The sequence below is a fragment of the Gadus morhua genome, chromosome 12 (genome assembly GCF_902167405.1).
Source record: "Gadus morhua chromosome 12, gadMor3.0, whole genome shotgun sequence".
In the NCBI taxonomy this organism is placed as follows: domain Eukaryota; kingdom Metazoa; phylum Chordata; class Actinopteri; order Gadiformes; family Gadidae; genus Gadus; species Gadus morhua.
The window spans coordinates 6,851,307-6,865,216 of record NC_044059.1 but is presented as its reverse complement, the minus strand read 5'-3'; the positions used below and the strand labels follow the sequence as shown (position 1 = coordinate 6,865,216).

Genomic DNA, 13,910 nt, shown 5'->3' with positions numbered 1-13,910 from the left:
GCTACTGTTGGGGATACAGACAGGAACAACAACGTCCAAAGCGTTGAACATGCCGCTACAGCAGCAGCAGCTAGCTGAAGACCTGTGAGAAGACGTCAATAAGTAGGACTCTGTGTCAGAAGCGTGTGATGTGGAGAACAATCGATCTTTTCTCTCTCATAGACTCTCTCTCTCTCTCTCATACATAGGTTTGATTGTAGAATGTTTGAAATGTTCAATCTCAACTGTAATGTCAATTCAATTACAATATCCTGTATCTTGTACATGGGTTTGTTTGCAGAATGATTGAAATGTCAATCTCAAGGGCAATGCAAATTGCAACCTCACTCACATATACAAAGTAAATTATTCATCTTGGCAATTTTTGTGTATATGGCTGTTTGTGATGTTTTGCTAAGTATATGACTGTTTCTGGGGGTTGAGCCTAACTACTTGACTTGCTGGTTATATCGATATTGAATTGATCTAAAAATAAATGAATAAACAGTGCTAATTTTCCTGGCAATTTGGCACGGACAGGTGTTCTGAAACCTTATTCTTTTGGGTTCCATTGTGACTATTAGTTTGTGTAGTGCTACACTTAGTGTGTTCTCTGCTTTCCATCTTCATTTTGGAGTAAAGAAGTGTATGCAGGGTTTAAAGGGGAAGGTATTTTTTCTCATCTCCAACCTTTACTTCTAGTATTTTTCTTTCTCCGTTCTTTTTTAGAATTAAAGGATGTGCTACTTGTCTAAATTGTCTCTGTTGCGTCCTTTGAATTGAATTCCCTCATATGGTCCAATTTTCTTTCTACAATTGGATCAATTGTAATGGCAACTTAAATAATTAGGCTAATCTGACATCAAAACTTTTTGAATGAAGTGTAGGCCTAATTTAAATGATGGCTTCAAGGCCTGCACCTGTTCTACAATTCCTAAACTTTAACTTATGGTAAAACATTTTTATTCATTGTAATCAAAAATTTCAGATAACATTTGCAACATTTTCAAGATTTGAAAAATAAATTAAATTCAGTTGCGGATGATCAACATAGTTTACGATATTCTATTCCAGGGCTCACATTGCATCAAAATACCTATATATTAAGCAAACAAACCCACACAGTAAATTTCATTAGACAAAATATTAAAAAAAAACTTGCTTCAACAACTATTTCACATATATTTTGGTTAAATAAGTATTTGGCCTTTAACATTTCACTACACATTTCCCTTAAGAGTATATGTTCTGTCCCAAGAACAGTGTCTTCATCAATGAACTGCTGGCGGTCTGGCATGACATCTTGGCTTTGATATCCATCATGTGACAAGTGCAACATCTTCATTTGGTTGAACTCTGTAATGACATAAACCAAATTCAAACCAAATTGAGACTTTTGGTTGAAAGAAGAATCAAAGAATCAAGTTGATTTTAAAGGGTGTAAAGATATTATGCTATTCATGTATCCATCATTTAAATTCATATAAACAATAAAGGTTAAGGTGACTTCCTCTTCCTGTTCTCCCGTGTTACTGAGTGTACAGGTTGGGTTGACCACAAGATCTATCCTCCATTTTGCTGTTCTACAGTTGAAGGAATGTGTGGAACTGGTGGTTCCCAATGCTCCCTATTCATCAGTGAATCACCATGTTATTCAAGAGACTAGATATGTTATCCACTCATATTTCAGCAACATCGACAAGCAGCAACAGGTGCAAATATAGCAAAAAACAGGTATGAGACATTTTGACAAGAGTCTACCAGCCTTCCCAGTGGACTGAAGTAAACGTTGCTCATCTATCCAGCACAGATCTAGGTGGACACGCCCACTAGTGATGTCATATGGGGCAGATTTTCTAAACGGCTTGTAAGGCTAATCACACTCACACCTGGTGGTATAATATGTCCCCTTTAACGTGGGTGTAACTTAGTTTCATTGTGGAGGATTTCCTATGTATATCTAACATAACTTGGATACATTGCAATCAACGCTGCACTGCTTTCGCATCTGGAGACATTATGAAGTCCAGAGTCTTGAACTCTACCACATAAGTGCTCCAAGACGGCCTTTAACCATCAGCTTGTTAACAAACCAGATTATGCATTTCACGAGCCAAGCAGGAAATCCTTTGTGACAAGCCTAATGGCACATGGATGAAATTTCATCCCATAGGTTATTAAGACAGTCTCACTGAAAATACTAATCAAATTTGTGAGCACTCTCAAGTGAAGAAAAGCCATGCAAATTCGATCAGGCTGCAAAGAAAGTCAGAATAGCAGAAACTTGAGTGAAAGAAACACTAATTAAAGCAAGTCCTTTATGTCCTAGATGACAAGTAGATTCATTGCGATGCTGACAGTAAATCATTCATTAAAGAATTTTTTTTGGGAGAAAATATAGCATGAGAAATGTATTTGCTTGAATAAGAACGAGGCTTCTAAGGAATTGAAGTGTACCTCCTTCCCCAAATTCGTGTTTGAGCTAGACATGAACATAAGACTCTAAAATAGACATTATGAATGCAGAAGCAAACCGAGCGAACTAGTCACATGCTGGGGAAATGGTGCTTGTGTTGGTCAGGTTTACTTTGAAATCATAAAAGGTGTTAACAGGAAGTAACAGACCCACAGCTGTGTCAAGGTATGTGCGGTAGATTAAGCTTCTACAATTTCTTGTTTCAGTACATCAATTGATGCACAAGCTGCAGTTTCACCGACCACACAACTAAAACTTAAGACCGTGGGAGATCAACCCAACAACCTCACCGAATTGTGTCCTCAAAAAGAAACAAAACACAACACAAGCAGCAAAGTTAAAAACTTTTCCTTTCTATTCAACTTGGGCCATGGCTTGTTTATCTGGTATAAAGCGGGAGGGGGGGGGGGGGGGCTCTTCCCAGCAGCCTCTGTAATCAGGCCCATCACTGGGTGTGTCTCCTTCGCTTCCACCACTAATTTCATTGCTCTGAAACCACACAGGCGCAGGCAAGCCCACGGCATGGAGACTCCGCTGCGTTCCGCCGTCGCCTGCGCTGCATGACGAGCCTTCGGGAACACAGGAGGAGGAACGAGCGGTGGAGTGTAAAAGGAAGTGCAAGCGGGCTGGGGACGCAGAATGGGCTTCAGTTAAAACAACCCGGCTTACGTTACATCGAAACACAACCCGTGTGTGACGGCCAGGGACGCGGTTATTGTTGAATCAATGATTCTAGTCACAATTCTATTAGTTGTAGATTGTATCTTCATTTAGTGGCGGCATCATGTTTTTAATGCAGATCTAAAGTGCTATACTGTACAAACTGTTGACTTGACCATAATTACTATGCACCGGAGGAATTTACCATACAGATTATATGGAGAGTTCTAGAGCAACTAGACAATTCTTTAGGAAACTTATGATTGCCCTTGATTTACTATTGCAATGCGGCTCAAGACATAATGGTATAGTTCAAACAGAGAAAAGGCAAAGTTTACCCATGAGCAGGGCAGCCAGAGTTGTACACAACAGTAATGTATGGCTTCACCGTTGGGAAAGTACTGTATCATCTTTGTTTCCATAACCTTTGAACAATTTTAGATGGAGACTAAGGGGGGGGTGTTATTGCCATAACAGAACAGTTTCAAATTGTAAAATCTAGGTTTTGTTTTTTTGCTCTTTGATACTCTTAATTGTCTAAGTGATTGATTTGATAACCATGTGCTTGAATGCACCCACCCACCAACATAAACACAATATTATTTATTTTTTATTATGATTATAAAAAAATAGGGTGGGTTCAAACAAAGAAGCTCATTTATTAGCATTTAGATTTTATTCCAGTCTATTGCTGACGTACCGCTGGCAGCAACAGAGGGGGTTAAAGCCCACGCCCGTCTGGCTTCCATCCTCCACCGAGTCAAAATCACTCAGCTCCCTCAGGAACTTGTGCAGGTCTGTCAACGGGAATCCGTTCTTCTGGTAGTTCTGCAGACATGAGTGCAAGCCTCCATCATCATCATCATCATGAAGAGCAGCATGTAAATAACAGCGGACAGTCCAAATTCCATTGTTGGTTAATATAGATCCTTCCCAACCTATGCAAAGTGCAGGATGCCTTTAAGAATTCATGGAATATGTACATCGTAGCACTAGTGGTTCAGATGCCGACTATAAAAAGGGAAAACGTTGAATTGTTCCAGAAAGTCTTAAACCAAGTGGATTAATCAAGTAAATTTATGACTTGAGGCTATGAAGCTAGAGGTCCTCTATAATCCATGTGCTCTACACCATAACCCTTAATAAATATAAAAAAACACAATGGAATCAGAATTGGGGAGGACCATCTAGTATCTTATGTGCAAGTCTATCAAATCACATCCACCTTCTTCAGAGTCGGGGTCATTTCAATCCAAACTCGATATTTCAATCCAAAGTGATATTTGACATACATTCAGGAGTCATTAAGGAGCAGGTAGGGGTTGACGGCATGTCGTTCCAGGGAGGCCTACAGGCAAGACATTGGGATTCGAGTCAGGCACCCTGACTAGGTACGGACCACCCTGTTCCTGCTGGTTTATGAGTACCTTGATGGTGTCATAGGCATCGGTGATGAGGGCGATGAAGAGTGACAGCACCATGTAGATGAAGAGGGAGATGAAGGAGTAGAGGTAGGCCCGGCTGAAGAACCACACCACGGCGTTCTTGTCCTTCAGCTGGGCGAAGGTGGAGAACATGTCGTCTCCGTTGAGCAGCGAGAACAGACACTCGGCCACGCGGCTCAGGCTCTCGAACTGACACCGGAGGGGGGAGGAAGGAGAGAGACGGGGGGAGAGTGGGAGAGAGGGGAAAGAGGGAGAGGGGGGAAAGAGAGGGGGAGGAAAGAGAGAGAGAGGGGGGGGGAAGAGTGGGAGAGAGGGTAAAGAAGTAGAGGGGGAAAGAGAGGGGGAGGAAAGAGAGAGAGAGGGGGAAAGAGGGGGGGAGGAAAGAGAGAGAGGGTGAAAGAGGGGGAGGAAAGAGGGAGAGGGGGTGAAAGAGGGGGGGAGGAAAGAGAGAGAGGGTGAAAGAGGGGGAGGAAAGAGGGAGAGGGGGTGAAATAGGTGGAGAGATGGGGGTAAAAGGGGGTGGAAAGCGAGTGAGAGACATTCTCTTAGATTACCGAGTTAATTTACAATAAATAGTTTACACAGGTGGAGTGGAACCGCAGGATACACACCCCCCTCGGATGATAAACACTCCAACGAGGGAAACGTGTGGTAAACACAGAGGACGTGATGGAGGACACGTACCACTACCAACCCCCCCCCCCCCCCCCCCCCGACCACTACCCTCCCCCTTTCACGTCGACCTATGTTTTCTTTAGTCAGATGAACTTGGGAATGTACACAAACCCACTCCAAAGATAGAATTCATCAAAGTGAAGGGAAATAAATGAAACAGTTCACAGGAGATCTAAACCCATATGCACGCTGAATTACAAAATCCTCCCCCCCCCCCCCCCCCGGGACTGCGATAACGTCTAAACACAACAGACTGTCGAGACACTATGGATCTGGAGGGCATGTTTGGAGATGCGCTACATCCTCTGTTTACCCTCCCTTGTAAATACTGAAGAAGCTGACGCTTCTTGGGAGCGAGACGGCAGGGGGAATCCCAAGGCATCCACCGTGTAAATACAGAGAGGCTGTCCCATGACCGGGGATCCTGGACACGACAACGTATCTGCACTTGTTGTGTTTGGAAGAATTGAGTCTTCCTGGATGGCACGGCAAGGCTGACGCATACACAATTTGGCTAATTCCATAAAATGTGTCTTTGAGAAATGTTTTTTAAACATTAGGCCTCATCATTTCCTTTCGATTTAAATGTAAAATAATGGTAGTTAAACACACACACACACACACACACACACACACACACACACACACACACACACACACACACACACACACACACACACACACACACACACACACACACACACACACACACACACGCGTTTTAAGCCGCTCTCCACCACAGCTCAAATCAAAAAACAACCCGAGATGCAACCACGATTAACAGTGAAGGGCACATATTGTGAAAACAACACTTTCCCTGGGATTTGGGGTGTTGTTTTGAGTCTCTGGTGCTCCCACACGCATACAAACTTCGAAAAAAGTCCATGCATGATTTTTTGATTGAGATATGTATTTTCTAGTACCCCACCTACAGTTACCAAACGAGCGAGTCAGTTTCGGAGTAAACCGCCGGAGCTGCCGGACTGCCCACGAAGCTTCAGCGGCGGCCAAACGGCTTCGACGACCCCAGTCCGGCAGCTCCGGCGGTGTAAAATCCAGCAAACATCTTCAAAAACATGTTTTCTGTTACTCAAATAATATGTTTACTTGTTGTGAAAACGCCATAATATGTCTCCTTTAATACCACTAAAAACTCAAAAAAATAAAAACATCTGCCGAATGCAAGATGGCTTCAACTGATCTTTCTATTGTGACTCACTACCAGTTAAATGAGTAGGCCTCAACCAATAAATGTACAGCAATGAATGCATGGGATTTCCCGTATCGGTCATACTTGCAGGGTGCGATAGATGGCTTTGAACCCTGTCATGAAAGCACATTTCTCAGGTCGTTCCTTAAGACTGAAACCAGCAAAAGTTCTGGTTTAAGCTCAACTATATCCTAACCCGCTACTTGAAAGAGGGCCAAAATATTGCCAGAGCGGGCATTATATAGACACCTGCTGCTGCTCGTGATGCTGCTCCTCCGATCTGGCACCAAACATGCAAAAATAAATACAAACGAACACTGCCCCCTGGCGGCCATGCCTAAATACTGTCAACTTTCATGTAAACATATTGTAAATCCCATAGGCTCTTGTATATAGTGCTTGTTGAGCTTGAGAGGGTTTTCAAGAACCATGGGCAAAATGCCAAATCAATTACACCAACAACCTCAACAAAATAACAGGCATCCCAATCAAGAGAACTGTAGACAGTCTTTGAAGATCCGACTCCTTCGTGACCACAAATCCAGGCTCTGTCCGACTGTCTGCGAGTCTCTGGATCTCCATGCGTGTGTGTGCGCGTCAGGGCCCTACCTTCTCGTGGTACGGCCCTAAGACGATCCAGCCACAGAAGGTGTAGCCCAGGTATATCATGCCTGCACAGCAACAGAAGCGCAGCACCTTCGGGAAAGCCGCTTTCATCGTGAGGATCAGCACCTAGAAGGACAAGCGGGAGGAGAAGAATGGGACATTTTTAGCCAAAGCCCACCGGTAGAATGCGGCCATTGGGGTACAAATGCACAACATTTCACCCTGAAGATCCAACACACTGCCCACTCGACCATGTAGAGCTCCCTGAGAGTATTTTAGAGAGGTGACCCTTGACAGTATACACTAGACCTTACAGCATACTTAATAGACACACTAAACACACTACTAAACAGAATATACTTACATTGTACTTCTCGAAGTAGCCCAGGTACCTGATAACGCCAAACCACACCATTAAGGTAGAGGTCCCGAGAAAAATACTACACACGTCGTAGTTGGTTAGACTCTGAGGGGTAAAAGAGCAATTTAAATAAACCAGCAATATTTTCATTGTCCGCATGCTCATATATGTATACTAAACTGTTCTGTAGGTCATGTTGATTTAAAAATCACCTATGGGGAAGTTGTTAAATTTAATGATACAAGGTAGATATTTGTATTTTCTTTTTACAAGTCTGCTTTGATTTAACATTCTTAAAACAAGGTGTTAGATACTGAACATGAACTCTGGAAAAGTATGGACTGAACAGTTGGTAAATAGACTTTTACAACATCCTTTCAGTCAATTGGCTCCAAAGTCCTCCACCCACTGAACTGACGTCCTATGGATAGCGTTAAGTGGCCGTCATAATATTTGTACAGTGAGGCCTTAAAGACTGTACCTTCAGGGCTATACAAATTCCGTTTCCATGACATTGTGACAAATAATTGTCACTAAACGTCCCAAAGGGGCATCGTGTGCTTACAGGTAGACATTGCGGTTTGAACTCTAGAATTCAGTCCAAAAATATCAATATTCGGCACTTGGACATTCGACAACCAAAATGAGTGAAAAGTGACATTATGGAGTAATCCAACTGGAGGGACCCTCTCTAAACCAAGCAGCAGATAATGAGGATTCTCATGATATGCATTACCTTTGCTTGGATCTCCATCTTCAATATGGAGCCCACGATGGCCAGGAGATCACTGACGATAATGAGCAGGTACCAGCCATTCAGGAACTCGCTTTGGTCCTCGTCGCACAGTTTGCGATTGTAGTTCTCCTGGAAAAATCTGGTGAACCTCTGCCAAAGACAAGAAAAGTTTGAACTGAGCATGTAAAAAAAGTAAAAATACTCGACCGCACCGGTTAGCATACATTAATGAGCAACTTCCAGGTTGACTCGAGTGTACAATTCTCTGAGCTTGTTTACATATTTTGTTTCCCCAGTAGAACAGAGGCAGAAATAAATAATGGAAGTGAGAAGATCATGGGATATGAACAGACTAACTACTTCTATAAAGCTGCAATCACAAATTTCTGTTTTGAATGCAGTGGGATCCGAGAGTCTTATGGTTCTGATGTATTTGCGTTGCCATTTTAGTTCTGAATTTATGAGAACCATGAGACTCGATAAAAATACAATTTAAAATAGAACAAAGTGGGGCGAGGAGAAACTGCTGATGGCAGCATTAAAAAGATTACATATTATACCACCAGGTGATCACACTCACACCTGGTGGTATAATATGTCACCTTAAACAAGAACAAAGGGCAGCACACCTGGAGGAGCCTAACTGCCAGGACGATGGAGCGAGTGCACAGGACGGCCGAGGCGATGCAGATCATGATGACGAAGACGTCGAACACCAGGAGGTATTGGGTATTTTTCTGGGCTGAACACAAAAAGATACAGTGGCACACTTGTCATTAGCCGTCACGTGACCTCCCCCTTCTGCACCGTTCCTGATAAGACCGTGGATATGAAAACGCCTCGTAACACAGTGTCTAGGTCAACCGTCTCCTTGTGTTTAACCATGAGACATTGTACCGCATCTTTTAAAAACGTTTTTCCGAGCAGTGTTTATGATGCAAACACAAATGTCTGGGAATGTGTTGCTATAAAAACACAGAAATGTAATTGGATGCAAGGTTAAGAAATATGAAAGGTTATTAGGAAATAAACAAAAATGTAATTTAGACTTAGGTGGAAAACATTTTCAGCCATCTCGCTCCAGGAGGCCTACAGGCAGACTGTGTAGACATTGGGGATCACTCTCTCACGACAAACCGTTCTACTGGGAGTCAAACCTCCCCAACCACCAAACTAGCCTGCCCCTGGTAGAATATACAATATATCCATATTACACAATTCCCAACTCCACACACTTCTCTGGGTCTAAGCAGGTAACGAACCAGATGGTCCTAAAGGCTGACCCACTAGGTAACGGTGTGGGATACATCTTAATGATCCTACCTGTCCCTGAGATCTTCCATTCCAGGCAGGCACTGCTCACGGAGTCAATGTCCATGAAGATCTTCATCTTACCGCTGTGGCCCTGATTATCAAGGGTTATCTGAGGAGGAGAATTTATATACATTTCAATGAATTCAAGTACCTAAAACTCAAAACAACTAAGGAACTCATAAAATCCAATGATGCACTATTAACTGATGGCCGTTTCATTAGATGGTAAGAGATGGCGTTGTGATGACAGAAATCGGTTAGGATTGATGCAGCTGTTTATCTGTACCGTCACAGAGAAAGCATAGCAGTCGGGTAACTCTCGTGCACGCACTGACTGCAGATTAATCCCTTTCAAGTGGAAGGTGATCTCCACGTCCACAAGTCTAGAGCAAAGAAGAAAAGAAAGACCATTTACTGTGACGTGGTGAAAGGAGAAGTGGATGAATAGATTATTGCTGAACATACAAGTTCAGGGGCTTACCTGTAGAACTCAAAACTATAAAATGAGGCATTTTGGGTTTTGCATGGTGTTTGCGACTTGGGATGACATGTGAAACAATCTGAAATAAAAAACATACAAGTTGACTTTGAATAAAAACAAATGCGACTACAGTATCAATTACGAATGCTAGATAGTTTTTATATGACAGAATACAAAAATGCAAATATGCATAGACCAATATTTACATATAGGTTAGGTTACACCGGTTGGAATAAATAAAAGTATATGCAAGGGCTCGAGACATCCCTGAATGCTTCCCCTTGTGGCAACAGTAGCAATCATCAAAATGGCCAAATATGGGATTATCAAGTTATTCTTCATTAGTTTTGTGTTCGGATTTAGGAACATTATTCAAATACATTTTGAGTCCTGCCTTCCAGTATGAGAATCTGCATTTATAAAATACTCTTGGATTCTCCCCATGATGCTGTTTTCTATAGTTGCACTCCCTAGCCTGTGAACCAGATTAATGTGAGAGCTCATGTTTTATTTGCTCTGGCATACGAGTCTGGCCCCCCCTGCAGTTACGACAGAGGCAGACTTGGCCCAGATCAGTCCAATCACAACAATTCATCTAAAACGGGGCGGATTTAATATGATGACTGAACAGCGGAGTGGCCTATCGGAGAGCAGTTGAGGAATCTTCATAAACAATCAAGAAGGCTGCCGCTGGTGGGTCGCACATTTTGTTGCTCTGATTGTTTGCAGGTCTACCCTATTGCGTCCAGGCGAAGTTTGTTCAGCCCTTGGAGATCTAAAAAGAACTGAGTGGCTCAAGACTAATACGCATTGATCTTGCGATGTTAGGCACGGCAATCCCACTACTCAGCTGTCCATATAAATAAGAGGGTCATTTGTTCCGAAACCTGAATGAATATGTGAAGCTTGAAAGCATCTATAAAGGGCCCACCCACCCACACACAAATATACGACCCACACACACACACACACACCGTGCTCCAGCTCGGCATCTATGTCGTACGCGTCGTCCGAAGGTTCCAAGGTGCCCCTCTTGTAGTAGCGTTTACATACCACAAGGGGCCGGACCCCCCCAGTCTCATCATCAGCATAGCCGATGGGACCCACCGAGAGGTTGCCTAGCTGGCTGTACTGTAAAGAAAGCACTGTCAGCCCAATGGAAAAAAAAAAAATACACTTCCTGTGTGAATTGCTGGGGTTGTCGGTTTGTGAAACGCCTGCGTGTTTGAGTCGTGGGCAATTTAACCGCAAACTCACAAGACACATTTCAAAGTTCAATATTTGTCCCTTCCGTTTCATGCGTGCTTCTGTTGCACCACACATTTCCTCTCTGGGATGAATAAATCAGCCGCATAATCTAACCTCATCGTTTATTCATTTCGAAATATATTTATTTTAGAATGAGGCGATACAATTTGGTTCATTTAAGGAAACGTAAAAACAAACAAAATGATTAGTGTCAAATGTCAAAATAAAAGCGGGGAGATGTTTTGGAACGAGCGAAGGGAACCCTTGCCTGATCGAGAACGTAAAAGAGAGAGTCATAGACGCCCTGCTGGGTGTAGACGGAGATGCTGTAGTCATCCTCGTCCATGCCGCTGTAGTCTTTGAGGAAGAGGTTCTTCAGCGCCATCCTGTTCTCCTCTTGGTACGAGACCACCAGCTGGTTGTTCAGGCCAAACAGAATGAGCTGCAAGGGGCCGATGGAGATTAGAGGGGGACCCAATGATTAGTTCTTATTTAGGCATTGGCACTTTTCACAGCCCGCGCAGTGCTGAACAGACTCTAAAAGGCGTGTAGCACCTGTACTGTGGAGTTGTTTATGCATGACATATGTGACTTCATCAAGGGCAAAGTCCTATCCCAGCCTTAAAGAGAAGAGATCGGTTCGCTTTACTTGTTTGGTCCAAAGAGCCACCAAGAAAAAGGTTACTAAAATGGTAAATTGATTAACATTATAAAATATAATCTTTTTATGTTGATCAACTAATTACTATACATTTAAAGTAATGTCATTAGAGGATTAAAACCTAATTTAGGCTGTGGAACAACATGACACATCTGTTCACAGCAGCTTGCGATGAGGAATGGGTTAGTTTCGGCAATGAGGAAGTAGAATATCTCTAAAGCAGGGTTTCACCAGAGGCTCTATGGTTGTTCTATCCAGGTGTACACTTTTAATCAAACTACAGTTCACATCTCAGCATAAAAAACAATTGAACAAGGCCTATAGACCATCAAACGTGTCTCATTCAGGTCATGAATGATCTTCCACCATCATGAACCATAATCGTCCCCGCTGCAATGATGGGCGCACTGAGGTTTGAGAAAACAGAGGCCTACCTGTGTGGTGATCATGATGATTTTGAGAATCTGTACACCAAGTTTCCATGGCAAAATCCGTCGCGACCTGTACTTCTCACAAGGGCTCATAAAGTAGTATCTCAGGTCGTCCCTCAGAGTGTCCTCCTTAATGACGTCTGGGGTCAGTGTAGACCTACAACAAAGTCATTGTTTAATCGTTAAAGCATTAAGGAATGTATGCGCAAATTAAACGTGCAGAATACAAAACCTGCCATTAACGTGGGCGACGTAGTGATGAGAAAAACTCTTAATTTCTATCATGCAACACTTTATGTGGGCCTGCATTTATGGAGAACTTCATCAAGTAAACGGCCAACGCGGTTGGCGGTTGTTGCAGTTTGCAGAGGAGTGCATTAAATAGGCCAAACGTTAGGCCTACTTGGTCAATGACTACATTCATGTGGCAGGTACAAGTCCAAGGCTGTTCTCTGCTCACGCGTTCCCAACTAGTCTATAGGTTTTTCACATGTACATTGACGGGTCCAACGCCAACAGACCGGGATCGGACATTGCGACCTCTTCCCCATTCCATCGATTAGGGTGTCCTATTCATGAAAACACAACTCATCTGATTGTATTTGTAAACAGTACAAAAACAGTAAACAGCGTACCTCTACGATGGCTTTGTGCATCTGTCCGTAGCATCAACATGCCTTTTGTTTCACACAAATCAAATACATTTTCTTTCAAAAAGTCCGAAGCGTTTAATCGCTTAACACTTAAAACGAAAGATGAAACGCTTCAAATGTATCGAAGATACGCGAACGTCGCCTGCGGCAGGCTTGCATTTCGGGGTCATTCAAGAAGTTATAAACTTACCCATCTTGCGTAATCCAAACGAAATAAACATTGCTTCAAGTCACGTACATGATTCTTACATTGTAACGCAGGCTATTGTACAATGCCTCACATTTAGTCAAATAAATATTTTACAATTCACTGCGTTGAGCAGAACTAAATAAAGTTAGTTTCGATTCCAAATATGTCGCAATAACTTCTAAATACCTACGCAAAGAAAGCCTAATATATATATGTATAGGTATATATTTGTTAACTTACCGAATGGAGTCACGCCTTCCGAAATAACGACGAACAAACAACTCCATCGTGTGATATATTGGTAGACGAAAAGGAGGTTTCCATCAGGGACCGGGTGTTCGTGCGGAGCCAGAGGACTGAGCAACCACTTGCGGCGTTACATTGAGGTAGAAAAACGCTAAACACGTGGGATCGACTTTTTGACAGTTGACGTGACCTCTGGCGAGCCAATCAGGAAAGGCCTTTTTTAGGGACAGTGAGGAAGACTACTACAAGCAGGGAGACCGGGGAGAGTTTTGACACTTTTTGCTATATTCCCAATAAAACAACAACTTTTTACACTGAAATAGACAATTTCCTTAAATATCAATGTGTCAACTACTGAAACAATGCATTGAAGTGTGTTTATGAAGTAAGTACATGAAGGAAAATGTTCTTATATCAAAGTCACTCCACTTTTACAACCGTTCCAGTGTATACTGTAGGTACGGTTGTAACCCATGACGGGGACAAATGTAACTTGTATTCAGTATACAAAATGAATCAATCAAATACTCAAAATGAG

At 42.6% G+C, this 13,910-nt stretch overlaps 1 protein-coding gene across 3 annotated transcripts; it reads right to left on the bottom strand.

Annotated features, from left to right (window-relative positions):
* Positions 1-925: 925 nt before the first annotated feature.
* On the bottom strand, positions 926-13,541 carry mcoln2 (mucolipin TRP cation channel 2). 3 transcript variants are annotated; one of them, XM_030372579.1, is made up of 14 exons: positions 13,367-13,541; positions 12,287-12,440; positions 11,460-11,633; positions 10,918-11,074; positions 9,944-10,022; positions 9,749-9,845; positions 9,472-9,571; positions 8,778-8,890; positions 8,149-8,298; positions 7,416-7,517; positions 7,055-7,177; positions 4,543-4,749; positions 3,816-3,943; positions 926-1,335 (listed from the first exon to the last, which is right to left on the bottom strand). In XM_030372579.1, exons 1-14 carry the CDS (start codon positions 13,411-13,413, stop codon positions 1,299-1,301), a joined length of 1,668 nt encoding a protein of 555 aa, XP_030228439.1. In that variant the 5' UTR covers positions 13,414-13,541; the 3' UTR covers positions 926-1,298. The 3 variants fall into 3 exon arrangements, with proteins under 3 accessions (XP_030228439.1, XP_030228441.1, XP_030228440.1); XM_030372581.1 differs by having other exon boundaries at positions 10,918-11,069; positions 13,367-13,507; XM_030372580.1 differs by lacking the exon at positions 926-1,335 and adding an exon at positions 4,408-4,463.
* Positions 13,542-13,910: the final 369 nt, after the last annotated feature.